Genomic DNA, 26,412 nt, shown 5'->3' with positions numbered 1-26,412 from the left:
GTTGCTGTCTTCTAGAATAAGACGAGCATGAAATAAAGATGAGATGAAGAAAGAGAAAATTTACTCACACAGAGAAGTGGTATAGGAAGCACTTCCAGCCGGTAGGACGTTCCAGGAAATTGTACACCTGACCCTGGAACGTCGCTTTTCCGGCACGACGATGTTCCTTCACGTGGTAACGACCCTCCCACGTACTACGATCACCGCATCCTCCAACGCCGCTTAGTAGTAATCGGGGGTCGACACCTTCGGAGATTAACAACAAAATGTGCGATTAAATAAATACTGTGTACCACTGGGATTCGTTGAAAATTGGCGTTAAATATGACACGAAACTTTTACAAGTTATCGAGTTGTCTCAGGAATCGTTCGCCAACGGGATCAAATTTTGTGGATAAAAATAACTTTTCGAACCGATGCTTGAGCAAAAAAATAAGAAAAAAACTTTGGTATCGAAGCACCCAATTTTGTGATTTGGAAAAACTGATGCCACGAACAAAACAATGTGAATCTCGACACACTCAAACCTTGAGGGAGGTCTCGCTTTAGAAAGTCAAAAAAATCGATTGTTTTGGGGAATGTTTTCAAAGAAATTGCAAAATTCTATATTTTTAGCAAGTTTGAGAAAAAAACGCTTTTAAAGAAGAAGTATATCACTTCAACGTGCTGTAAATATAGAATTTCGCATTTTATTTGGGTTTTTATAGATTCATACGGAATGAAAATAGAAAAAAAATTAGAAATTTTTGTTGCAGACAATAATTACGGTCTCCACATTGTACACAGCTGTGAAACTTCGACAATGAGACTTTGCGCATAAACCGTGTACAAATTACTATTTTTCACATTAAAAAAATATTTTTGTACTCTTGAAATATCCTTGAAACTATATCGAAAAGTTCGCTATGCTGGATTCCTGAAAACAATCGATTTTTATTAACTTTATAAATTTATAAATTTATAAATCGGACGCCTCTCGTGGCGAAAGTCAGCATAAAAAATGTAGTGGGGTTGTATAAGTGGTAGCAATGGGCAGTTTACCCAAACGGGGGAACTTGAAGTGATTCGTAGAGTTCCGTGTATCGGGAAGCAAGCGTAAGAAGCCCCGACAGGACCGATAACTCTAAAGCCCGCGTCGTGGTTACACTCGTGTCATCTCACACTGTTAATTCTTTAGAAACGAATGAGGAAATAGTCACGAACTAGAGGAAAAATGTCAAGGTCTTCGAAGTGTATTTTAATGCCGTAATGACTTTTGAATATTTAGCTAAAATTAAATTTCTCGTGTACTCGTGATCAATTGGAAGATCGCTCCACGTAATCACCTTTCTTTTGGTTCTCGAGATTTGTCAATCTTTTTTGGCGTACGCTCGACACTCTGCGAAACGATGGCTGCTTCGTGTCCTCATTTTCGTTATTGTTACCGTCGTTACCACAATCTATTATGAATACTTCTGGGGATATTTTATGCGTCATAATACCCCGACGAAATTTATCCGTATCGATAATCTCTTGTTCGGGGATTCATTTTCCGGACCTCGAACTTCCGTTGCGTACCGAAACCATTTCCGCATATTTTATGCTCCACACAAATCATTCAGGGAGCGTTTATCGCTCGGAGATGGCCACAGATTTCATTGGGCGCGGACCCATTCGACCCGAACATGCTGCCTATTCAACGTTGAAAAATGAATTCAATGTCCGGTCCCATCACTCTAATTATTTTCTGCAAATTCGTATAGTTTCAATCTTCCGTCGCGATTTCCGAAATTTTACAATTGAATCCTTGCACTAAAGTGGGTTATTTTCAAAATGCGTTTTAAGGAGTTTCGGCACAAAAGTCTAAATATTAAGAAATTGATCAAATTTGGTGATAATGTTCTTCAACATCAAGTGCGAAAACACAAATTTTTTCAAAATTTTCTTCTACTTAGTTATCGAGTAATTACGCATTAAAGCAGATTTCTTATGCCCGGAATGTATACCTACATACATGGAAACGCTATGCTTATACACGTAAACTTTAGTGATCAATTACTCGATAACTGTGTAGAAGAAAAATCTTAAAAAATTTGTATTGTCAAATTTGGCACCAAATTTTATAAAATTCTGAACTTTTTGAAATTTTTTATGCTTTTAGCATGGTTTAGCACGGCAACATTGTATCGCTTGTACCGAAACTCCTTAAATTCTTCACAGTATTTTTGCCTTTATTTATCGCGTCACATAAATTTGTTAAAACGTTTTTCAATCTCGTAATCATACGAGAAAAACGAATCGGTATTTCGAGAATTTCTGGCACATGTTCCGCGTCGCTTTGTGATTGACAACTCGAAAGTATTAACTAACGGAGGGCAAGGCTTTTACTGCTGACACACCCGAAGACCCTGCATCTCACTCTCCCTGGCAGGTCAGCTTTTGATCGAGACTCGAGAAAATCCGATTAGGGTTATGAGTTTTTCAGTGAAGGACTGTCGCCTAACGTCGACACCTTCGTGTCAACCAAGTTTCGTGGAGTTTAGCTTACTTCTAAAGTGAATCAACATTTCAAACCTAAAAATAACTACAAAATCGATTGATAAAACTGTTTTTTTTTGTGACAAAAATTTATCAAATTGCGTACGATCTTGCCAATAATACGAATTCAAATTCAAGTGGAATAATTTGTGGCCGATTCGCGTAGTAACAGGCCCACGAATCTGTGAGAGCTCAAACTTGACCTCGAAAAATTTCTTCCACGATAAATAGAACGAGTTCTTCCAGAACGTCTCATTGAAAAAAAAACGTAGCCGAACCGATGTTGGTCGACACAAAAACCTTTTCTGTCCGTTCCATGCAAAAAAGTGCATGGCCATGGAGGCAGTCCATTTCTGTCGAAGATCTTAACCTGTTTTTGTGAGAGAAAAAGGAACACGAAGAGTCCTGCTTCTTTAGAGTATCAACGATTTAAATGTTTAGTCCCCAAAGTAGGATAAGGCGTGGGAAAGTTTTGCGAAACACTCTAATCACCCGAGAGCTTGCTCTGAAAAATAATAATGATAAACAGACGCTGAGCAGTTGTAAAAGAAAAGGGATGATACGTGTTCGGGAGTGGTGAACCGGGGGATAAAATAAAGCGAGAGAAAGAAACGTACGAGGCTTCTGTTGCTGTTGAAGCTTGGAAGTAGTACGAGAAACAGCAGGCGGATAAACGGGAAAATATTTGAGCGGTCAGACAAAAAGCTCTCGTGGTCGAGGCCAGTATATATAGCCAGACTCTTTCTTTGTTTGTGGGATGCTTTTGAAGTCATATAGTTCTGTTTAAAAGTTTGTTGTAAGAGCTTCGGGAGTATAAATAGACCTGAAAACAACTGAGTGAAATTTACTTTTTCGTTTTAATTTCTTTTCGTAGGTGCTCCATGCTTTTCGACGTTAGCTCGTGGATTATGACAGTTCAATACATTCAAGTGGAGCTGCTGAAGGAAATACTTCAATTTTAACCACGAGATTCAATCGAAAAAACTAGACTCCGATTTCCCTGACCAGAATAAACAGAAACGTCGTTCAATACCTCCAGTAAAGGTGTCATTGTTGTCAGACGGCAGAGTCGCACTCGTTTCGGAAAGTGGCGACGGAGACGGTTTCAACTCAACCGGTGGTTCCAAGCCCAACAAGTCATTGCCAGCACTACTTCCATTTCCACCTCCCACTTGTACAATAGTGACGTTGAGTGGTCCCCGGTTACCTGGAATTTCGACGAAACAGTGTAGCAGATGAGTAGAAAATGGTGAAATGAGTTTAAGAATATTGAGCTCGGTTTCAACGGAACGAAAACGGGGATTCGGGATCGAGGTTGTAACTCGTGAATTTGTAAAAATGAGCGGTACCCTCGTCTCGAAGTTTCGAAGCCGTTGCACGAAACCAAACAGGAAACCAAAAATATAGACTTTTGAAATTCGGACGGTTCATTTATTGTGGTTTTTCAACTCTATGATAACAGTGGCTTTGGGCTTGACTAAAATCATACAGAAATATTAAAGATTGAAGGATTATCGTATTTTGAAACACAAAATTCCAATATGAAAAACATGTTTCATAGTGCCTTCAATTTTGAATATTTCTTTGTGATTTTAGTTCAAGTGATAGACACTCTGCTTTACAAATCAAAACGCTCTTTGGTTTTTCGATATCAGATCAACCAGAATCACATGGGTGCTTGTGGAGTGGTTTTACACCGAATCTACCCGAGATATCAGAGCTAAAAAATTCTATCATAGACTTAAATACCAATAAATAAACCCTTCAAATGTTAAAGTCTGTTTTTTTCCTCGCCGCAAAAAAATCTCGAAAAACCCCAAAAAGTGTGGCTGCCACATGGGATGACCCCAAACCGTTTCCCAGGATTATCGGAATTCACATTTGTTTCTTTTATCGTTGAGATTTATCTGGAAAACTGAGAAAACATCGAAGCCGAACTGAAGCCAGATTAGGGCGATTCGGATGCATTGATATTGTCGAGGCAACCGCGTGGGTAAGTTTGAAAAGGATATTCATGGAATGACGCAGTTTCGAGTTAGTCTCATGTTTGGAAATTATAGTTTGTCCACGAAGGCAAAGCCCATCGTGGATCTTCCATACGCGCAGCACATCCCATGTGCTCGTGTGTGAGCTCAACGAAGCGAGGTTCAATTATTATCATTTACGATAAGAAGTTGCGTTCTTTTCACTCGATCAGCATTGTGTTCGCAGACAATATTGTTTCACTGGATCCAGAGCACTTGGGAGGCGAGTACATCCGACTGAAAGTTAGTTGAATAGACTGGATAGCAACGTGCGAGAATAATCCCTGCGATATTGTCAATTGCCTCTTGTGCAAAGTTGCAGCTACGTCATACCAGTTTGCGTCATGTGCACGTTGTTAAGCTCCACACAATGATGTCATGAACGTTAATTTTGTCTCATAAAAACGAAAAGTAATTTCTGAAGTATCGTTTCACTGTCACAATTAAGGCGAGCTCGGACCGTTGGACGAAAATATCTGACAAATGTCGATACGTTACTCGGCACCGCTTCACTGTTTTTGGAGCAGGCGATTAAATGTTAAGAATAATTCCGAAGGATTTCGCAGTGTTCGTACTGCTTCAGCTTTATAAAGCAAATGAAGAATCGATTTGCGTCTTTATCGTGTGTTGGGAAGGACTGTTTATTCGCTCATCAAAGGTATTTGCGTTCGCCACATTGTCGAATGAAAACCGTAACGTCAGGTTTATTTGATTAAAAAAAAGAACGAAGAAAAAGGACTCGTTCAGCTTTTGTGCTTTTGTGAAACGTCACGATTATCATGCGTTTGCCCTCGTCGAGTCTTTTCAGCGTGTTCCCCTTTTGACAGTTCGTTTTTGTTGCTGTTTCTCGAACGCACGTATTTTGCTATTTCAATTGTCCGAGCCTCTGCGGGGCGCGGCGCGGCGCGAGCGCGAACAATCAACGTGGCAAACAGTTCGAGCTTTTGTTTAACTACGAGAGAAAGGAAAAACTTTTGCGGACGCGATATCAAAGAGCGAATATCCCGCCCCTTTTACGTTAATGCAAATTTATCGAAAATGGAATTTAAAGCCGAGTAAGCAATTGTCCTCCGGCTCGTTGACGCTCGAACGAACGAGTTTGGAACAACGCGGATAAAGCTCCTCTCTAATTCTGGAGCATATTTTAAAGCGTCCTACCAGACCGATGGATCGAGCTTCCCATGAAAATGTAACTTGGAGCTTGAGAATATATTTTTCCCTAAAATGTACGGCAAAGAAGATACGATCTCAGGGCATCGAGCCAAAGTTCCCTCTTGCGAATGGCACTCTCTTATCGAGAGGATCAGAATCGTGTGCTGCTCGCGATGGTTTCTTTCAGTAAACTGGCCGAGTGGTGTGATCGATGATTTGCTGAAAATGCCGATTAGTTTACGCAGAGAAACTTTTATTTAAGCAACGCGGACGACGCGATTGCCTAGTTTCACCGATCGTTTTGCCCCCGGCTTTATCAACGATATACAGCCGTTTATCACCGCTGTTGACAAATCCAATCTATCCATCGCTATCCATCGCCGTCGTCATTCCCGTCATTTCTTCCTCGAGTCGCGGAGCCCCCTAAGTGATAATTAACCTCGGTGTCACTCGGCTCAAGCTTTGGTTAAACAGTCAAAATTTAATGGGGTTCATCCGCTCGCGGAGAATTTTCCTCTCCATGCAATTTGCTTCGTATCTCGAACGGAGCTCAATCGAGAACCGCGAAAACCAAACATTCAATTGCTTCTTCTTTTTCTATATCGATTTAAAACAGGAGTCAGCGAAGCGCACGTCAAACCGAAGTGATTTTTAACACTCCAACTGATTATTACGATGCAGGATATTCTCGTGACACACGAATTCCCCAGAGAAAAATGTGAAAGATTTTCTCACAAAAAACCATCCTTGAAAATGGTCTCCGTTTGAAGCAGAACAAAGGAAAAATTTTCAATATTTTTATATAAATCTAACAATTAAATTATAAATTGGCAAATAATGTTGATTTAAGGTAACTCCTGTACTGCATGCTAATCAAATGAGTGCTAAATTTTCAAAACGCTTTTAGACCAAGTTCAACGTGCCGATTAAACTTATTGTTAGTAGATATGTATTCAAGCATATTTTATTAACGTGAAAAAATATTTAAAATGATAGTTTTGCAAAACTATCAACTGATAGGTGCAAATTTCCATGATGACACATTTTCACAGGTATTTTTCAAAGAGTCATCTGTATTTTTTAACCGATTTTATTGTACCAAGTCTCATTTGGTTCCTCTCAACTGATCCTCTACGAATTCACCACGTAGATTTTCCTTTAAACTCATTCCTTGAGAAATTATGAATGAAAAAGTTTTTTCACTTAATAAACAATAAGCTGCAACAGTGAAACGATCAAGTTATAAAAACAACTACTTGGTGGATTCATAGAGGACCAGTTGACGAACAAAATGAGATTTATTGCAATAAACTCGATCGAATAACGCAGATAATTTTTTGAAAAATACCAGTGAAAATGTGACGGCGTGGAAATTGCATTTATCAGTTGATGGTTTTGCAAAACTAGCGTTTTTAATATTTTTACATCTTAATAAGATATGCTGTAATACAAATCCACTAACAATACATTTAATCGGTACGTTAAACTTGGTCTAAAAGCGTTTTGAAAATTTAGCACTCATTTGACTAGCATGCAGTACACGAGTTATCTTAAATCTTATCGAAAATCAAGTTGAGATTGCACTCGAAGTCGCGAATATTAACAAAAATTTTAGAGAGCCTCAGAAATTTGTGTAATGAAATGCGCTGATGTAATAGAAAAGATTCGAGCGATTGACCTCGGTTTCAATGTTTTTGCGTAAAAAACCTTTTCATATAACGAATGAACGCTTCTTACGAAGTTCATGAAAAAGTACACAATATCAATGAAGTTTGTACTGAAGGTTTAAGAAAAAATTCGAGACCATTGTCTTATTAGTAATAAAGATATAATTACGTTAAAGATTGAACGAAATTGATAACGAGCACTCGTATAACCTCACATTCGCTTATTTCGGCATTTTGTTTCTTCCAGCGCTCTCTAATGCGATTTTTAATATAAAAAACTATAGTATTTTCGCCAGGGACGAATGAAATTTCGGGTTCGGTCAGTGATGGATGCCCGATTAATGAACGGCTTGTAATTTTATTCGCCATGAGATAAGTTGAAAAAATTTATTTGCAATTTCGAATTAATAACTCCGACATTAATTAAGGAGGGTGGCTACGTTCGTCAAATTGATAAGAAATTGATCAAATTTGGTGATAATGTTCTTCAACATCAAGTGCGAAGACACAATTTTTTTCAAAATTTTCTTCTGCTTAGTTATCGAGTAATTACGCATTAAAGCAGATTTCTTATGCCCGGAATGTATGGAAACGCTATGCTTATACACGTAAACTTTAGTGATCAATTACTCGATAACTGTACAGAAGAAAAATCTTAAAAAATTTGTATTGTCAAATTTCACTCTAAAGAATATGTTCACCAAATTTTATTAAATTCTTATCATTTTGAAATTTTTAATGTATTTTACATGGTTTAGCATGGCAACATTGTATCGTCCCTAGCCACCCTCCTTAAGAGTAATTATATTTTTAATTAGAGAGTAAAAATCAACCCAATTTAGATACCCGTAAAATACGATCCTTTTGGCACGATCTACCTTAATGGTCGCTGTTAACGTTTTATGTCGTCATAATCAGAATCTTTTGTACAATCAAAATTAACTCATTCGATGTTCGTCAGCTTTACTTTTCGTTGATAACTATTCAGAGGGCGGATCTTGATCCTTTTTATAATGGGCTTGGTTGTGGACGGAATTTTTATGTGAAGTGAATGTGCTCGAACAATTTTTCGTCTAAAATTTACTTTCGTCCAAAAATTTCCTCCAAATTTCCCCAAAAGCGAAAAATCTCCATCCTTAGTCGAAAACGAATGTAATCATTGGTGCGTTGCACAACTAATGGAAATTCAAGAATTTCGTACGCAGTGAATTTCGTCCCCAAGGTCAGGTATCGAGTAAAGCCATTCGCACACGATGCCGCTTATTCGTGATAAATGGTATGCGTGCGCTTTATAAAAGCATATCACGCATGTCATTTGGTACGAAAAATAGCATCGTGTGCAAGCCTTGTGTATGTTTATCGATTTGGGTTTTCCGTAGCGGTGTACATTTACGATTTACCTGATATAATGTAACCTGGTATATAATTTCGAATGCGAATTATTGACGGGTCTGCAGCCCTATCCAATAGCACTATAAATGGCAATAACGTATGGACCGATCAATGAAATTGTCTTTTAAAATAGAATGAATTGTAGACTCGTCGGAAACAGTCTGAGAGGAATCATCACCGGCGAATTATTTTCGGATTTGACCGCCGAGAAGGGCATTATTGTTTTAAAATCTAAATGCATCCGACTGCTGATGGCTCGAGAATAATAAAAAATAAAATCAATCGTCCAACTGTCATTATTCTGGAGCTAAATTTCACCAGGATTAATTATTTTGACCTGCTGTATGTGGCAACGTTAATAAGCTTTTAATCTGCTTCGGATTGAATTCGGAAATAGAAAAACAAAATTCATTAATTTGTTGTGTTTCACATTCGAAAAATTCGAACTTCAGTCGTAATTATATGTCCACTTTTCTTTAAGTACGTTCTTATATATTTTCAGATTTTTCGGCAGTCACAATCGCCAGTTTTCTTAAAGCGCACCGCTAAGTTGCGTGAGTTAGAGAAAAGTAGCTGAGAAGCAGACTCCCATTTTTCTCAGAGACGCTCTGAAAGGAATACACTTTATTCTTGGGTGCATAAGGAGAATGAAGGCCAACTTTTGTTCCTCTCGAAACTCTAACCGTGGCAGAGATAAATGTGCAGCAGAATTTCACCAACTGAATGGCTGGTAGAGCAACGGTTGGATAAAATCAGATGGAATAAATAAATGAATAAATAAATAAATGAATAAATAAATATTACAATCATGGTTGATATTATATTATTGAAATCGTTATTAAAAAATAAGAAAGACTAATAAAAAGGAATTCACTTGATTAAACTGCGTAATATTTGGGAAATAATTTTAAAAAAGTTCAATAGTTTTTAAGGCCATATTTTTGGGAAGAATTTTTCAGTGTGAATTTTGCACTAAAACAGATTAAAAATCGTCTTATAAATATTTTATCTTCAATGTTTCAAAGGTGATCGATAAACACACACACACAAGTTTTGTGAAAATTATCAAAATTGATCTTTACATTTTCATTGTATTTTTTCGCTTTTTCGTGCTTCGACCGGTAGAAAAAGCTAATAATCTGTAAGTATCCCTGAAAAATAATTTGCTGAGAATAAAAATATTCAATTTTAAGGAAATCGTCAAATTGAACTTGGGATTTTTCGGTAGTCGATCCGCAGAGAAGTCTTTTAATAAAACCTCTTGAATTTCTCCACAAATTGGCGATTTATAATCGTGAATGAAACCATTGAACAAAGAACTTGAGCAGTACGAAAGCTCGTCTATTTTGAATAGCCGTGACGGACACCGAAACGGGTTTCCAGGCGAGGATACGAGCTCGAGTAAATCAATAAAGGGACAAACCTTGTCTGCACGGAGGCGGCAGTAATCCTTGTATCTCTTCGAGGGGCATCGCCTGATCTTGATGATCGTGATGCCGAGAACGATCTCTCATGCCTCCTTGCGGGTGCAATCGGATCTATCGTGCCGTTTCTGAGGTGTCGATAGCGAGTCGAGAGGGTTAGAAGGATTGGGATCGGGAGCGGGATCGGGACGAGGAAATTGGTCGAGTCCTGAGGGACTCGTGATGACGCCGGTGGACGGTGGTAGAGCGTCATCGCCCCGCCGTCTCACCTACGACCATGCCCCGCGTTCACCAACCGTTTTATCCCCTTTTTTTCGGAGATTCTCACCACACTCGCACCACCTGGAGCTTTTGTCACCTTTCACCTTTTCTTTTCACAACCGCACTCAGTTCTGACCTCTTTCAGAGAGAATCGCCGTTTTTATGTTCACCCGCACCCTTTGTCACGTGGACTCTTTCACCTCGGAATTCTTATTCGGTACAGACTCGTTCTTGGCCGATACATTCACGTCGATCCTGAAAGAAACAAAAAAAAACAAAAAGTTATTAACATTTGCAGGCGTGATCAAATGGCTCGAAAATTCTTACTGGAAGTTTTATGCACGCTATCGGGAATTCGTTTGGAATTATTTATCCCAATATCCGCGAGTTCCACTGCCGGGTGATGCTAACGTGACGTGTCTGAGGTGCGATGTTTTTTATGGGCTAACAAGTGGTTATAACATTCTTATCAGGTAAAATAATCTCGATCGTTCGTGCACGGAAATCTTTGAGGGGAAACAAGTTTTTCTATTCGCACGCAGTTTATTGTTGACTCATTGATATTTTATTCGGGGAGGGGAGACCTTTGAACTCGATAGATAAATTCATTGAAATTTTTAACCGTTTTAAATCCTGGTGAAAGCAACCGAAAGCCTGTCTCCGGTGACTGGAATGATGTAAATTCAAATTACCAAAGTTTGGGGCTTCGGTTTGTTATTTTTTATTTTTTACAGAATTAGTTTTGATCTAAGATTTCAGTTCTCAATATTCGAGTCACTCCATTCTTTCTCCAGTCAAAATGCGCTATAAATGATCGAGTTTAGTTAAACTTGAACACGTCACAGTTGGTCTAATAAAACCGATTTGGTGTAACTACACAGTTTTTTAAATCCAATCACATTTGAATTGTTTTCAAATCAATCGAATTCGTGAGTTGCAAGAATTACATTTTTTAAAATCTTCCAATCTTTTTTGTCAGTGTACTTCTTTTAGGTTTTTCCAACAACTATCAGTCAAAGTTTTCCATCAGATTTTCCATTCAGGATGATCGGTTCGCTAAACCCAGTCCTTTCCAGATTCGGTAGCAATTTTCGCTTCATTTAAATGCACGCATTGACAATCGATTCGTGAGCTTTTCGAAATCTCCGCCTGGTACTCGACACAACGCACGTCAAAACTGAACAACTAACAATAATGAGTTACAAATAGTGTGGATCGATGTGTATGTTTGTACAAAGTATAAATACATGTGAGTTTGTTTTATATATGTCGGTCAGTGGGTCTAGTTCATAACGCATAATAAGCACTGCTCGCAGCTGGCCAATGTTTGAACGAGCGAGGTTAAGAATTCAAGAGTGTTTCGCGTGCACGAGTCGTCGACTCGAAAAGTACACACTTCCTATGTGGATCTGAACGATTTTACGATCAAATATTAATGAGAACAACTTTGTTTCATTTCTTCATAAAGCAAATACGAAGTAGATGAATCGGTTTTTTTTACCGCGAAAAATAAATTACAACGTGACTCCCTCGGAACGTGGGGATAAAATATAATTTATTGTAATTCCCAGCACAATTGCATGTTCTAATGAATATGCATGTGGGATAAGTGTTTTTCGAGGTGCGAGAATAACGTAGGAAAATAAAAAACACTTTCGTAAAACTGTATGGAAATCTACTTTATTGTAGGAATATCATTAATTGGAATAGTTATTTTATTCCAACCGATCGATGAATACCATGAATAAGTTAAGAACTTCCATATCTCAGGCCCTGCAGAGCTTTTTTTCGCTCATTTATACCGCGAGGTGCTCTAGTGCTCGAAGAAAGATGAAGCATTTCTCTTGCCGCACCCAATTTCGAAGCCTCTTCCACCCTCGCTGTCACCTGTTCGAACACTCCCAGCAATATAAGTTCTTCATAATTGCGCTCGAGCTTTCAAACGAGTTTGAGGCTCTTCTGTATCGTCGGCGTGTGGAAATTTTGTTTTTTTGTCTAAGAATCAAAATTGATAGTCGTACACGTAGAATTGATTTGGTCCGTTCATATTTCGACTTCTCGCACAGAAATCAAGGAAAGTGGTTTCCGAAGTTGGTGAGGGACGGCGATTTAAGGGGTCTACCCTAATTAGAATTTTCAAAAAATCGATTTTTTTTTATTGCTTTTTTCAAAAGTATCATACTCAAATTTGATAAAGATCTGAGCAGTCCGAGTGTACTTTTGAGCGACTTTTACTCGGCTGTCTGAGCGCGCTGCTGCCTTCGTTTAAACGCCTTTTTCTCAAAACTACGTTTTTGGACGGCTCGTTGATAAAATCTCCGAAACCATTCAACCGATCCTTACCAAAATTTTACCACATGTTCTTTACGACTACAGCTATAACGCATATAATACGAATTTTGAAATTTGGAGCAGAACTATTTTTTTTTGCATAAAACGATAAAAAAAACCTGCTCATAGTTTTTGGAAAAATATGGCCGCCACTTTGTCATTTTTGGAAAAAAATTAAAACTCGTATGACACGCTCTACAGCCATTTACCCATCTTATTTTTGGACCTGTCTTCTCCCTGATTTTCCTGTACGAAAACTGAGCAAAATAAACATAAAAAAAACTTTTGTGTATGTTAAAAGTTTATTTTTTAGGCCTAAAACTTTTTATACCTATTCATATTTATATTTTTACCGGTCAAAAGAATTCGTGAAAACAGTCTTTTTTTGGCCGTCTAATTAAGGTAGACCCCCCTTAACACATAAACTTATCAGCATATTCCGTCTTGATTAATACTCCTCTAACATTTTATTCTTTTTCTTCCAAACTGAGGGGATTTCCCATGGAAATATTAATACTACTAGAGTATGCGTAGCCAAGAGTTCGATCTATTATCTCGGTTCAATGTAAACGTACGACAGGCCAAAAGCGCCGTTGAACCGCGGGCTCCGTTCCGATGTACGTAACAAATGTTTGCGCGCCTAACGATGAGTTTGAGAATCGTCGTAAAAGCTGTTGGCAGAGTCCGGAGGCAAACAGACGTCGCACAATTGCGTGTATTCGCACAATTTTGATCGATCGAGTTGGTAAGTTTCTCCTCGAGATCCAAAAACGTTTCCTGTTTCCGGGGATATACTCCGCAGGCGAGTCATCCAAGTTCGGTTTTTCAACGAACAAGTTTTGCATATACTGCGGGTATGAGGGCTCGACGAGTGCCTGCAGTAGCCTTCGTATGTACGAATGACCACAGGAAAAACTCGGACCGACGCTCGCCAATATGTAGGGGACATTTCAGTCTGAATCGATGGAGCCTTCAATTTAGAATTCGCTCAATTCACTGGCAAATAAAAATAGAATATGAGGAATCGGAGGCCGGGAGCTCGTTCGAACTGTCGGGAACTCACGTGGCAGGGTATTTTCGTCATAAATATGTGAAAAAATATGTGAAAATCGGTTAAGCTGAAAGTAAATGTTTTGGAAAATTGTTAAAAATCTTATGAAACGAAAGGGTTCGTGAATTTCGAATAATTTCTTACTGAATAAACAATAAAATGAACTATCATGTTTGAATGAACGTTCCACTGTGGAATCTCATTTCAGGCTAGTCCACCGCTGTTGAATCGAGTTAAGATCGCCCGTACATGCCAGTGGCATATTAGTTTGGTGTACGGGTGTGGCCTAGACATGCACAGCAAAGGTCTAAGAAAATTGATACGTATACTTATGAATCGATATATGAACCTCGAGTTTGCGTGACACTGGCCTTCTTCTATTATCGTAGAGAGTCTATCACATTTTTTTTCGTTTCCCTTTATATCTGTCTGTCGACCTGATGGTCGAGTCGTTCATCACCGCGCGATGCAGGACCCTCGGCTTTTCGCATATCTGCAGAAAAGATCGGGGCTGCGACCACGAATTATTTTCCATCGTAAATGAAAACTGGCATCTCTGGGTGTGCGAGGCTTTCGACGAAATATTCAGGACTGAAAACAAAACGAATCGAGTCTCCAAATTGCACGGTTTTTCTATTTATTCTGTCATGCAGAAAATGTGCATTTGAGTTTTCGGAATAAATTCAAAAAGTATTTTCAGCACGATACGATTGCTCGAAAGTGTTTGCTGAATAGGAAAAGTCGTAACTCAACGTCCCGCCGGACAATTATCACACACCCGATCGATGTTATGTACGTTGAACGGTCTACAGTTTTGACACATCTATTTCGAGGATGCAATTGATCGTGTCGGGATTGTTGATCGCGAGGAGGGGGCGTCTTCGTAATAAAAACGTCGAATGAAACTGTCGATGGGCATCGCTCGTTTCAAACGAGCTCATAAATATTATACGGCGTTTTATTCTTGGATGAATTCATCGAAATCAAGGGTTCATCATTATTTCAGGATGATCGAACGTCACGAGGAACGTAGCATTCGAGCGGCTCATCCCCGTCGCGATGCGCCCCTTTAAATATCCTCGTACACTCTTTTTATCACTGTCAGTTGTCACGTTAATCTTTTTCAACTTTCGTCCTATCTCGTGTATTTTCCTGCAAACATATTCTTCTGGCACTTTACCGAATCGAATACAGCGTCTGAGGTAACACCCACTAATCAAGATCGAGAAATCGTCTTTAGACACGCACCGAGGTCATCGTAGACGCCTTACCACCGTCTTTTCTCCGGATTCGTGATCGCATATGGTGGTAATTTATCATGGTTTTCTACTATCGTTGAAAATCCTTTCGATTCTCTCGGTCGGAGATTTATGAGCCTCGCCAATGCACAGGAATCGAGGTGGAATTCGTTGCATGCGTTATTCGCTATGAAAAATAAATTGTAAAACGTTTCAAATTATTCTATTACGAAAATTCAATTTAAAAAATGTACATTATTAGTTACTTATATTTTTCTTTGATCTATTTAATCATTTGACTTATTATTCGTTTCGATTCGTTTACATGATGTTACAGAGGATAACAAAAAATGGTTTTTTACTGCCAATGAGTACTTTGAATTGAGCTTATTATCAAGAGCGAATAATAATTGTTCAGAAAACGTCGAAAAATGCTTCCCCTGATTTTTCGTTAAATCAAAGTTGTTTGGCTTTTTACGCTTCACGAGATCCGGGTTCGGGGCAACTCGCTGTGTTACCCTACTTTTTTAAGGTCAGACTTACTACACTTGACCACGTTTTTTCTAGCGCACGGAAACATGGAACTCGTAAAAAAATTCAGAGTGACATTCAGGGTAGGACAATACGCTGGTGATGTAACTGCAGGATTGTAAATCTTTCCGAGTCGCCTCGAAAGAAGTCACCGGTGATGGTAGTAGGAAACAAAAGAAACGAAGAAGTGGACGAAGCAAGGGGAAAAAGGAAAGCACTTTCGTGACTGAGGCTAATTTGATTCGGTTTTTTTGTTCGTAGCTGCCAACACGAGGGCCGTCCAGATCGAGTCCGCAGTCAAGAAACTATTTGAGATGGGACAGTGAGAAGATGGAACTAATGAGCGAAAAAATTGTGTGGAATTGCGAGAACCGTCCGGGAGGGAAATTCTTTTGTTTGTCGCAGCTCAAAAGCGCGAGGGATGAAGGTCACAAAAATGCATCTGAGAAAGTGCACGTGGAATTGTTGCTTGATACAGAGAACTGCTTTTTGAAGTTTTCAAAAAGAATTTCAGAAAGGGAGAAAAAGAAGAAATTCTGAAAAAAAATTAAAATTTGAAAAAATGAGGAATTTTGACGATTCCCCATTTTTCGGCGATTGCTTTTTTAATGAAGCGGTCAGGGCATGTTGGATTGAAATTGCAGTGAAAAAATTACACCAATTGACGAGGTTGGATCGCGAAATCAAAATAAACAGAATTTTATAAAATTTGGTGATAACATTCTTTGGCATCAAATATACAAATAGAATTTTTTTCAAAACTTTTTACCACATGGTTATCGAATAATTGAGTGTTCAATCGATCATGCACAATCATGCACGAGATGTATAACTGTATGTATGTAAACTCTATGCTTATACACGCGAACTTTAGTGTTCAATTACTCAAGCTATGTAGTAGGAAAATCTAAAAAAAATGTTATATTGTCATACATGTTTTTAAAGAATAAATTTACCAAATTTGATTAAATTCTTATCATTTTGAAATTTTAAATGTTTTTAGCATGGTTTAACGTGGCAACATTGTACCGTCGCGATTCAACCTCCTTAAGGAGTACCCGAGATTTCATGTTATGTCTCGAGATTTTTTTCGAAAATTGGCTAAACCACGATTCTCGACTATCGAGCGCTAGCTCATCAACCCAGGAATTGCGTACTATAGAAGCATATGACGATGCATTTCAAAATCGATCACTTGAAAAGTAATCATAGGAGGGGCAAATCTAGGGCGTTTGAATGAACCTATATAAAGACAAGACAAAGCACGGATCGGCGGTCTGTGACTGTCGACAAATAATTACCGAATTAACTAACAGTCATTGGTCTCGAGGCAATCACACCTCGACTTTGCAACTCTTACTTTTAATAAACTTATCGTTAACTTGTTTTAAAGTATTGAGCTGGAGTTCAACTCATTTGGCAATAACCCCTTAAATTACCCGTCCGCGATCACTCGTCCCTACGAGACAGTTTTCACGGGCACAACATTGGTGGAAATTCTTCTGAAAATTACGATATTTTCTCTCGTACCCCATTTTGCCCCTGTCTCCCCTACAAAGGCTAAACTTTCCTCGGAAGCAACGCAACTCCCAGCTTATCATGAAAACTTTCGACCTGGAGTAGCACTTGATCCGACAACCTCGCTTTTCCTTGATTTGTGAGCGCGTGCATGTGCGTATTCACAACTTCGAATACAGCGTAAGCGTTGGCAGTTGACAGCTCATCAGCTGTAACCAGCAAACGCCCTTTGTGTACTTGTGCCACGTTGCAACGTCTGTAACGAGGATCCAAGCACCAGGTAAATATTCTTCACTATTTTAATCATTCCTGCCACGAACCATCTTTGAATAGTTTTGAACGAATTGAATGATTCCAAGAACTAATTACAGAGTTGTGAATAATTATATAAAGCCAACCCGGTGCCATGGATATCCGTGGAAATTAGTTAATGACGTAAGATTTTTGACGAAACATCAACTTCACAAGAAGCCTCTGGCTTTCCATGATATTCCGTGAAATCATGAATAATTTTAGTGAATATATCGGATTCATTAACTCGTGACAATGAGCTTTTATAGCTCATTAAAGTGATAAAGTTTCCTTGATATGCGATACCAACACGCAGCCTCGCCTTCAGACTCGTCGAGGAAGCTTCAAAGTAAAACGAGGACTATAAATAACAATGAAAACGAGCCTAAAGTCGATAGTGCCACAAAAGAAGGAGCTGTGCAGACAAAAAACTCGCGAGAAAGGGGAATGAATTTTTCCGAGGCGCAAGACAGTCAAAAGCCTGGATGTACCTGCTTAATATCGAGGAAACGAGGGTTCTTGTACCGATGAGAAAAGCATATTTGCATGACAAAAGTGAAAAGTACACGCAGACATTCGTTATAGTGCGTCAGACCGAAAAAACGGATGCTGGGCGCGTGATACACTCGCTTGGAGGATTCTTAAATTATTCAGGGTGAACGAACAGCTGCTTGCCTCCAGTTCCATCCTCTATAACTACAGTACGAGAAAATAATAATAAGCTGAACACAAGAACTGCTCAACCAGTCAGGACTTACACTTTCATTTCGTTCGAATAAAGTTCGCGCAACGAGGCGGATATCAAAGTCAGATAAGGCTAGTGGATTCATAATTCAAATGAAAATTCTCGTCCTAAACTGACAGCTCCTTTTAGCAGCAAACTCTAGTCGTATAATTCGGAATCTGATGTTTCAGAAATATTATGTAATACTCAAAGTATATTATGACGAGATCCCTGTCAATATCTGATAACTAAACGTACATTTTTTTTACTAAAAATATCTCAATTTATGCGCTTACATCGTTAAGACGTTACATAACAGGATTACATACTCAACATGCATGCGAGACTTGTAAGAGTATTTGAGGAATAGCGTGTCTGCTGGTTTAAACAAATTAAAATGTATTTGGTTGTATTCACTTCCCTGCATTTGGTGGATCTGATTTTCCAAATTGATCATTCGTCACGACTCTTACGTCATTATCAAGAATCATGGTTTGAAATATTTTTAAAAACATAATAATGTTAATATTGTACTTTTATTGTAGTCCATCTTCAGTCGATTAAAATGGCTTCGAACCTCCAGATTTTTTCAGTCCTGATTTGCCACAAACTGGACAACCTTCGTCAAATTTTTCAAAGAGACAACATTCTCAGGTGATTCGTTTTTTAATGAAACATTTTTTTTATTTATTTCACCAAGAAAGGTGTTTTGGAACTGATTTTAGTCGCAGAGAATCGGGAAAGATTTAAGTTGGTATGAACTTGGTTCTGTGCGAAAACACTCTTTGGAAAACAGTATCGAGACAAAGTCTCCACAGAACTTTGTACATCCTAAAACGGGTTTACAGAGATAGGTAATTTTATAAAAATAACTCAGACGAGATAGAGCTTGAGATGAAATTCGTCCTGAGGATTAACTAGCTTAATGCTACAGTTTCTTTCGATTCTTTTGCAAGCAAAGTTCGTGCTCGTTACGTATAATAATGTCTGACAAAAAAACATTCAAAATGAAAAAGGGTGGAGCTTCTGAGATCTCTCAAAGTAATTAGCTTTGGGTATCGTTAGCAGAGGGTCGCCTGACCGCATGTCCATGCATCGGCCGGTGTCATTCGCTGCGTGCGAGGTTATTTTCCTGATATTTTGATGGTGCTAACCAACTGGAACTCCGTAAAAGTTTAGTTGCCTGGTATCAGCCGGGTTTTTTACAATTTCCCTTGATCCTCGTGAAAATGCGATTCTGTAGTGCATTAGGGCAGAGTGGCTGTGAGCAACACTCTCGTCGAGGTCTCATGGGAACGTGGTGGAAGCCAGTAACGTCGAGTTACAGTGATGGGATCAACTCGTGGAAATCCGCAAGGGTATAGCCAGGATCGTGAAAAAAAAGCAACAGAAATTCTTCGGGGGACGACTAAGCTGTCACGTAGCTTTGACAAATAAGTTTAATTCGATGAGTGGAATTGGATCGATCATCGGGACTCAAAACAAATTATCGGTCACAGTGAATGAGCCTTGAATGGAGTTCTGGCTCCAAAGTTTGCAGAATTAGAACTTTTCTCTTTTCAATAAAATTCAAAAATATTTTATCAATAATTTTCTGATCTCTCGTGTCTCTATCCTGACAGATCGTAGTTCCAATATTTGCCTGGTCCAATAAAATATCCCTCCTTCGATATCTTCGTACCCGGGCACTTCTCTACTCTAAAAACAAATGAAAACCAACGTGCTCGATAATATTTGATAGTCAATGACACTCCACGAACAGAGAAGTGCCCGGATGAAAATATGTTGGAAGAGGGATATTTCGGAGTGGAAAACTGTTGGAATCGCGATCTGTCAAAACAGAGAATCGATGCCATAGGGGCTTTCCTGAATTCATTATTACCACAGGGGCTTATTGAAATATAAATAATTCTCGTACGGCATATTTCAGAATTAAGGTACGTTGGAATGCACTTATTTTCAAGCATGCACAGTTTAAGACTTAATTACTACGAGAATATTATTAATTAGCCACAGAGATATTGAAAGTAGAAAAATGAGGAAAAAAATGTTGTATTAGTGCACTGGGAAATCACTCATCAAGCAATCCGAGAACAGCGAGATGAAAAAGAGTTTTTTTACTGTCTGTTTGTGCTGGCTAAATCTCATTTCGCTCTTGTTCTATGAATGAGAAGTATATTTTTATCCAGACTAATCTATGCATGAAATTTGCAGTCATGAACTCTTCGTTTTTATTTTTTTTTTATTTTTCCAAAAGACCGATAACTGAGAGAATTTTTTATCCTTATAAATCTGTAATGGGTAATCGATTTGCTGTGTGGTAAAAGTAAATTGGTCGTATATCGAATTGTGGGGATGACCCGCGGCGGTGTCCCAGACCTGCAAAGTAACTAATGGCCATCGCGGATTATTTATCTTCGCAAAGGCCCGTTATACTCGTGGTCGTATTAACGGCACCACTAATGTCATGAGATACGAGGAGAATGATTGTGGTTCGGGCATTCGAGATATCGCGATAATCGCAGATTTAAAAGCTTTTGTGCATGCAGTTTTTTGCCCCTGTATATCCCAACGGACTTATGCGGATCGTCGATAAATGGATTTTTCTCAGTATTTTTTCTAATTCAATGGATTTTCTAGAATACTGAAGTTCCCCTTTCCACGTCGTGGGGAATTTATCAAAGACAGTTGAGATCAAGCGATATCTTTACGCTGCGAGTTGATTTTAATGACAAAACAAATCGCACGATTATCGAGCCAAACAATACCACTGAGAGCATTCCATTCTGAGCTGTGATCCTCGAAATTTCATGCACAAGGTAGTTCATACACGAAGCAATTTTCTTAAAAAAGTCTTGAAATTTTCAGAGTTTAGATGGGCAATTGACTGACACGCGCATCAAATTTAAACGGGTTCGTCGTATTGGCTGAGATATAAACGTGTTTGAATATGAAGAAAAATACACAGGGTTGTAAGGACTATGCGTAAAAAATTGTTTAACTTTCCATATAACGGATGAACGCTTCTTACGAAGTTCATGAAAAAGTACACAATAACAACGAAGTATGTTGTGAAGGTTTAAGAAAAAATTCGGGACGATTGTTTTACTGGTAATAAAGATATATTGCCTTGAAGATTGAGCAAAATTGGTAATGAGCACTCGTATAACCTCACATTCGCTTGTTTCGGTATTTTGTTTCTTCTTGACTTGGCCCATTCCTGCCATAGCCTTCTGTTTTTTAATCAATACTTTTTTCGCGACCTTTGCGCTCTCTAATGCGATTTCGAACATAAAAACTATAGTGTTTTCTCCAGGGACGAGTGAAATTTCGGGTTCGGTCAGTGATGGATCCCCGATTGATTAACGGCTTGTAATTTTATTCGCCATGAGATAAGTTGAAAACGTTTCTTAACAATTTCGAATTAATAACTCCGACGTTAATTTAGAGTGATTACATTCGTTATTTAGGGAGTAAAAATCGACGCAATTTAGACACCCGTAAAATACGATCCTTCGTGCATGATTTACATTTAAAAAATTACAAGTTCTGAACGAAAAAAAAGCTGTTCTAGATTCTAGTAGATCGAGAGAGTGCATGATTACTAAAATGACAAACTTCGAGCCACAGTCCATAGAAAGATACCGCACAAGACGCACAAGAACATATAACTGTAAAGAAATGAAAAAAAAAACAACGAGAAATATAGAGAAAAAATGAAATGAAAGTAGCGATTATCACCTTGGGGCAGGTGACATCGTCACGCAAACACATGCGGAGATCGCTCGCTTTTTAATTATTTCATACAGAGAATAGAGTATACGTAGCCAGACGATAGGCATGCCCTGGCTAATGTCGAGCAGTCACAACCCATTCGAGTAAAAGTTCTTTTGGATTCTACCTCGTTCTAATGTAGGTCATGTAACTCGTTCCCTGCCGCGACCACGACAAAGAGCGATCCAAGTTTCTCGCTTTATTTCATCGTCGACTGGCTTATTGAGGCCGCGTGCTTAGCAGTTTTATCATATTCCCAAGGGTTTTTTGGGCAGCCATTGCCTTTAAAATACGCTGACGAAAATATCATCGGTTCGTTGAACTTTTTAAAATGAATTTATTCATCCATTTCGCACTCCCTTTTCGACGAGCTCGATTCCCCACTCTGAAGACTCGATGGTTGCATGGGATTACGGTCGTTTTAATCGAGGATAAAGAACGCGAGAGATCGAGGATTATTGGCCACAGAATGTTTATTGCTGGCGCACCTATCGAACGACGACGATAGCAACTGAATAGAAGCTACGTAATAACCGAGAGAACAGTCGAAAGGGTATATATGGCCGATTGGTTTTCCAATCAATCGTCCATTTACTGCAATGCCACTATCCTCCATAGTGAGAGTGCAAGAGTTGAGGAGTGCCTCGAACAATTACGAGGGGTAGTTCGGGATAATTCGGTGACCGATGCATCGTCACGAATGTAGATCGAATCCTAGAAATACAAAGGACTCAACATCTGGAACTAGAACTTGGACCATGTTGGAGATTATTTTACGATTCGAATTCCTGAAGAACGAAAAAACGCTCTTGACAGCCAGAAAATGTTGAGTTTTGTTGAAATTGAGCGATTCCAATCTCTTCGCGTTTTTCTATTGCTATCAACAAATTGAACAGTTAATCATAGTAATTTATTTTCTTTTTATTGTTTCTGTGTGTTTATCTTTGCGAGTTTTTACAACCCCGTTGCCCTATTTCGACTCTTCTTCCTTCCACTTTATTTATTTCCTCATTCTTGTGAAACCCCCAAGAGTGTTGTACACGGTCTTCCCTTCCCAACGCAATGCTCTACCGGGACTGCACAACGAGCGAGGAAAATCCTTCGGAATACCCGACCGATGCCGGTCGCTGAATTCACACCTGACTTCGGTCCAGAGCGAAAGGGCAATGCGTCTGTCGGTACATTAAATTCGATCGTTCACCGTGCCAGTTTTAACTGAGAAAATAAATTGGACGATTCAACAAAATATTGTTTGGCTCCTCAAACCGTGAAGAATTTAATGGAATTTGGTAATTCGATTAAACTTTGAAAATTTCACTTTGAATTTTGTCGATTCGATGATTTTGTGGTGGTCAGAAATATTCTAAAGAGCCACCGGATTGGTTGTTTGGATCAGCCAAATTTTGTTGACCTACCGGATTTCATTTTGATCCCAACGATTTTTAGATCCATCAAAAATTTTGTTGGGTCAACAATTTCATTTAGTCAACGCAGACTTCCAACCACACTCGATTAGGAGGAACCAGTTATCAAGATTTGTTTTTAGACTTTGATCGATATGACTGTCAGTTAGTTCAAGTTGAACTTTCGTTCAATACTTTGTTAAAAAAGTGACGAAAATTTGATTTATTAAAACAATGTGGGAAAATATTGCAGATTTGTCATCAATCGATGTTTTTGTCGTCTGTCGTTAAAAGAAAACAGAGTTTTGTATAAAAGCATGGCAGAGCTAGTGTTGTGAACATAACTTTGAAACTCACTTTTGACAGCAGTAAATGGATACGTTTGTTTCATGGACAGTCATAACATTTTGTTGGGTCGTAAACGAACGTTGCGTTCAGAAATTTCAGTGTTACACTCTCATCGTCGGTTATCACAAGTTATCGTACAATTCCCACAACACATGCAACGTTGCCATGAAAGCAGCGCGAACCGCTCGAGCCACGAATCGGAATAATCCTCATTTTTCCGACTTCAATATAAAATTTAAAAAATTGGCTGAAGCGTTTTTTAAGTTAATTGAGATCGAAAACTCAATGGTCACACAAGTCCGAATATTTCATCACAAGACTCTGGAGTTTGGGCTGGAAATGTTGAAACAGAATTTCTCAATTCATTTGTGAGTAAAATAGTCTCAATTTCGTCCGATGAAACTTGAGATTCTACATTTTCTAATAATCGATCCCTACCTACAGTCTCTTTAGGAGACAAAACAATCGTTCCACTGGTTTTCTGTTTCCACTGTTAAATTTTTTCTGCCAGCCAATTTACTGGGAACCGTAAGCGGTAAAGTCGAGAGCCGCATCAACAAAAACAAAAATTGCCCAATTATTAGTCAAAAAAGTGTGGACTACAAAGGAAAGGTTAGGAACGATGAAATTCGACTGAGTTAAAAACATTAACTGCAAAAATAGAAATATAAAAAATTCCAGAGCAGAAGATTTATAATTTGCGGTTTTAATTACTCAAACGTGAATTTTCTTCAAGAGATTCGTTATAGCATCGCTGGAAAGTGAAAAAAAATGTTTTCCGTTCATTGATTTATCCGCGAGTCCGTGCCGGGCGAATCGGTCCTCCAACGAAGTATCGGTTTCGCCCGAAGCTCGGGAGATCGTTGGAGCCGCATTCGAACCGTACATGCCCAGCCATCCGCTGGCAATATAAATATTCAACATGTTTCCAATGAGTCCAATATTGAAAGTTGGGCTTTCGCTTAAAAATGCTATTAAGTGAATCGATCAAAGTGAACTGGTACGCAGGCCTATGGCAAATTGACCTCTGACATATGAAATGACCCGTACATGGAATCGCATTCTACATTCATTTGAGTGGACCCAGAGAGGAAGAGAGAGAGAGAAGGAAACTTGCCAGAGCGTTTTCCACCAAATATGGCAACGTCCTTTGTCAACTTTCTCTCTCTCTCTCGCTCTCTTTCGTTCTTTCCTAACCTGACGTTCGTCGAGGGTACTCGATTAACGAATATTATCACTGCAATCAACTTGTGTAACATGCCGTACGGCCGCGTAGGGCCGTTTCGCCCCGAGCAACAATCGATATTATCATTTTCAATTTCAGCCTTGTTCGAGTGAATTATAAGCTGATATAAAGATTTTTTTCGAGCGTTTATTGTTGTTGATTGCATATTTTCATGCTGCTGACAGATCAAACTAGTATAAGAATGTTTATTAATTTTTTTTTTTTTTTTTTCTTTTTCCATACGTATTATAATTCCCTAAATATATACTTAGTGACCTCAGCATCGAAACGCGCTGGGTACGCCCATGTATGCAGGCAAACACAGCGTATACCGGAGCTGTTATAAAATTAATTGCAAACTTTCAAGGACTCTCCGAAGCCGTAACGCACTTTCGTAAAAGTTGAAGAGTTCGTAAGTCTCTCAAAATTTTTTTTCCCCTCGATTGAAGAGTGAATTTGAGTGTATATAAATCGATATAGCAAAAGCTCTGGCAGATACGGCGACTGAAGTGCGATATTCATGAGACATGAAGACAGAAAAAACAAACGCGAGCGTTGTTCGAAGGCATGGAATCGTACCGGGCGCCATTTTGGCGGGAAGCCAAAATTTTCTACGCAACCGGGACAGAGGGGGGGTAAAAAATGGTAGCTCGTACCTGTTGCGAGATCTTTTCCCAGAACGTGTGCTTCCGGTATTTCACCACATGCACGGAGTGCTTGGAACTTTTGCGCGATTTTTCAGGGACCAATGACTCGTTGTCAAAAAAATTGATCGTTAACCTCCTCGAGATGCCGACACATTTGTTTTCTACTGCAAACTTTGAGTTTCTTCAGTTTTCTTGTCTCTGTTGTTTCCCAAACGATTATCACGTCACACACTCATTACACGATCCCTCTACCGTCCTCGAGCGTCTTTCCTCATACTGGGAGCAACGACACTGATCGACAGTAAAAAGTGCCATTTTTTTTGGCAAGATTCATCCTCCAATGATGCCCCCATCGAAATAATCTCGCTCGAACTTTCTTCTAATTTTTGCACTCCACGTGGCTCATCCTCGATGCTGGACAGGTCGGCTCTTTTGACGCATCCTTCCAACTCATTCCTCCTTCGAATGACTCATTTTTACAATCGCTTCATTGCTGTCGGTATTAACCATCGTTCTGCCGGCCGATCTCTTCCATCGATTTTCAACCAATTTATGTTTTAGTCTACGCAAGTGTCAACAGGCTTTTGTGGAATGGATTAATCGGTTACTGCAATATTGTGAAAGAGTGTTATGACTATGCGGCACAAGAATCCTGCGAGGCTCGCGCGAACACACGGCGATCGCGAGGTACAACGCGCAGGAGAGACACGCGCGAGCCTTTCCACTGCGCAATCGACTGTGCGCCCCTAACACGGGTATGTGATGTTCGCGGCGATAGGAGCAAGGGAAAGCTGACGAAAGCCGAACCTCGCGACTACCTTCGCGGCCCCCTGTTCACCCCTACACCCTCCGCCCTTTCCCCTCACTCCTCCGCGTCGCCGCTACCGTCGTGGC

At 39.2% G+C, this 26,412-nt stretch overlaps 1 protein-coding gene across 1 annotated transcript; it reads right to left on the bottom strand.

Annotated features, from left to right (window-relative positions):
* Positions 1-64: 64 nt before the first annotated feature.
* LOC122407073 (potassium voltage-gated channel subfamily KQT member 1-like) lies at positions 65-26,180 on the bottom strand. Its single transcript, XM_043413051.1, has 4 exons — positions 25,528-26,180; positions 10,176-10,692; positions 3,551-3,724; positions 65-246 (listed from the first exon to the last, which is right to left on the bottom strand). Exons 2-4 carry the CDS (start codon positions 10,264-10,266, stop codon positions 65-67), a joined length of 447 nt encoding a protein of 148 aa, XP_043268986.1. The 5' UTR covers positions 10,267-10,692; positions 25,528-26,180.
* Between the last annotated feature and the right edge of the window lie 232 nt (positions 26,181-26,412).

The sequence above is a fragment of the Venturia canescens genome, chromosome 2 (genome assembly GCF_019457755.1).
Source record: "Venturia canescens isolate UGA chromosome 2, ASM1945775v1, whole genome shotgun sequence".
NCBI lineage: Eukaryota > Metazoa > Arthropoda > Insecta > Hymenoptera > Ichneumonidae > Venturia > Venturia canescens.
This window is presented reverse-complemented; position numbering and strand designations above follow the sequence as displayed.

Excerpts from the sequence above, each read along its gene's own strand:
- LOC122407073 (XM_043413051.1), bottom strand. The coding sequence starts at position 10,266 with ATGAGAGATCGTTCTCGGCATCACGATCATCAAGATCAGGCGATGCCC. Across the intron at positions 3,725-10,175 it reads GCCGCCTCCGTGCAGACAAG|GTAACCGGGGACCACTCAAC; the intron begins GTTTGTCCCTTT and ends TCGAAATTCCAG. Across the intron at positions 247-3,550 it reads CAATGACACCTTTACTGGAG|GTGTCGACCCCCGATTACTA; the intron begins GTATTGAACGAC and ends TAATCTCCGAAG.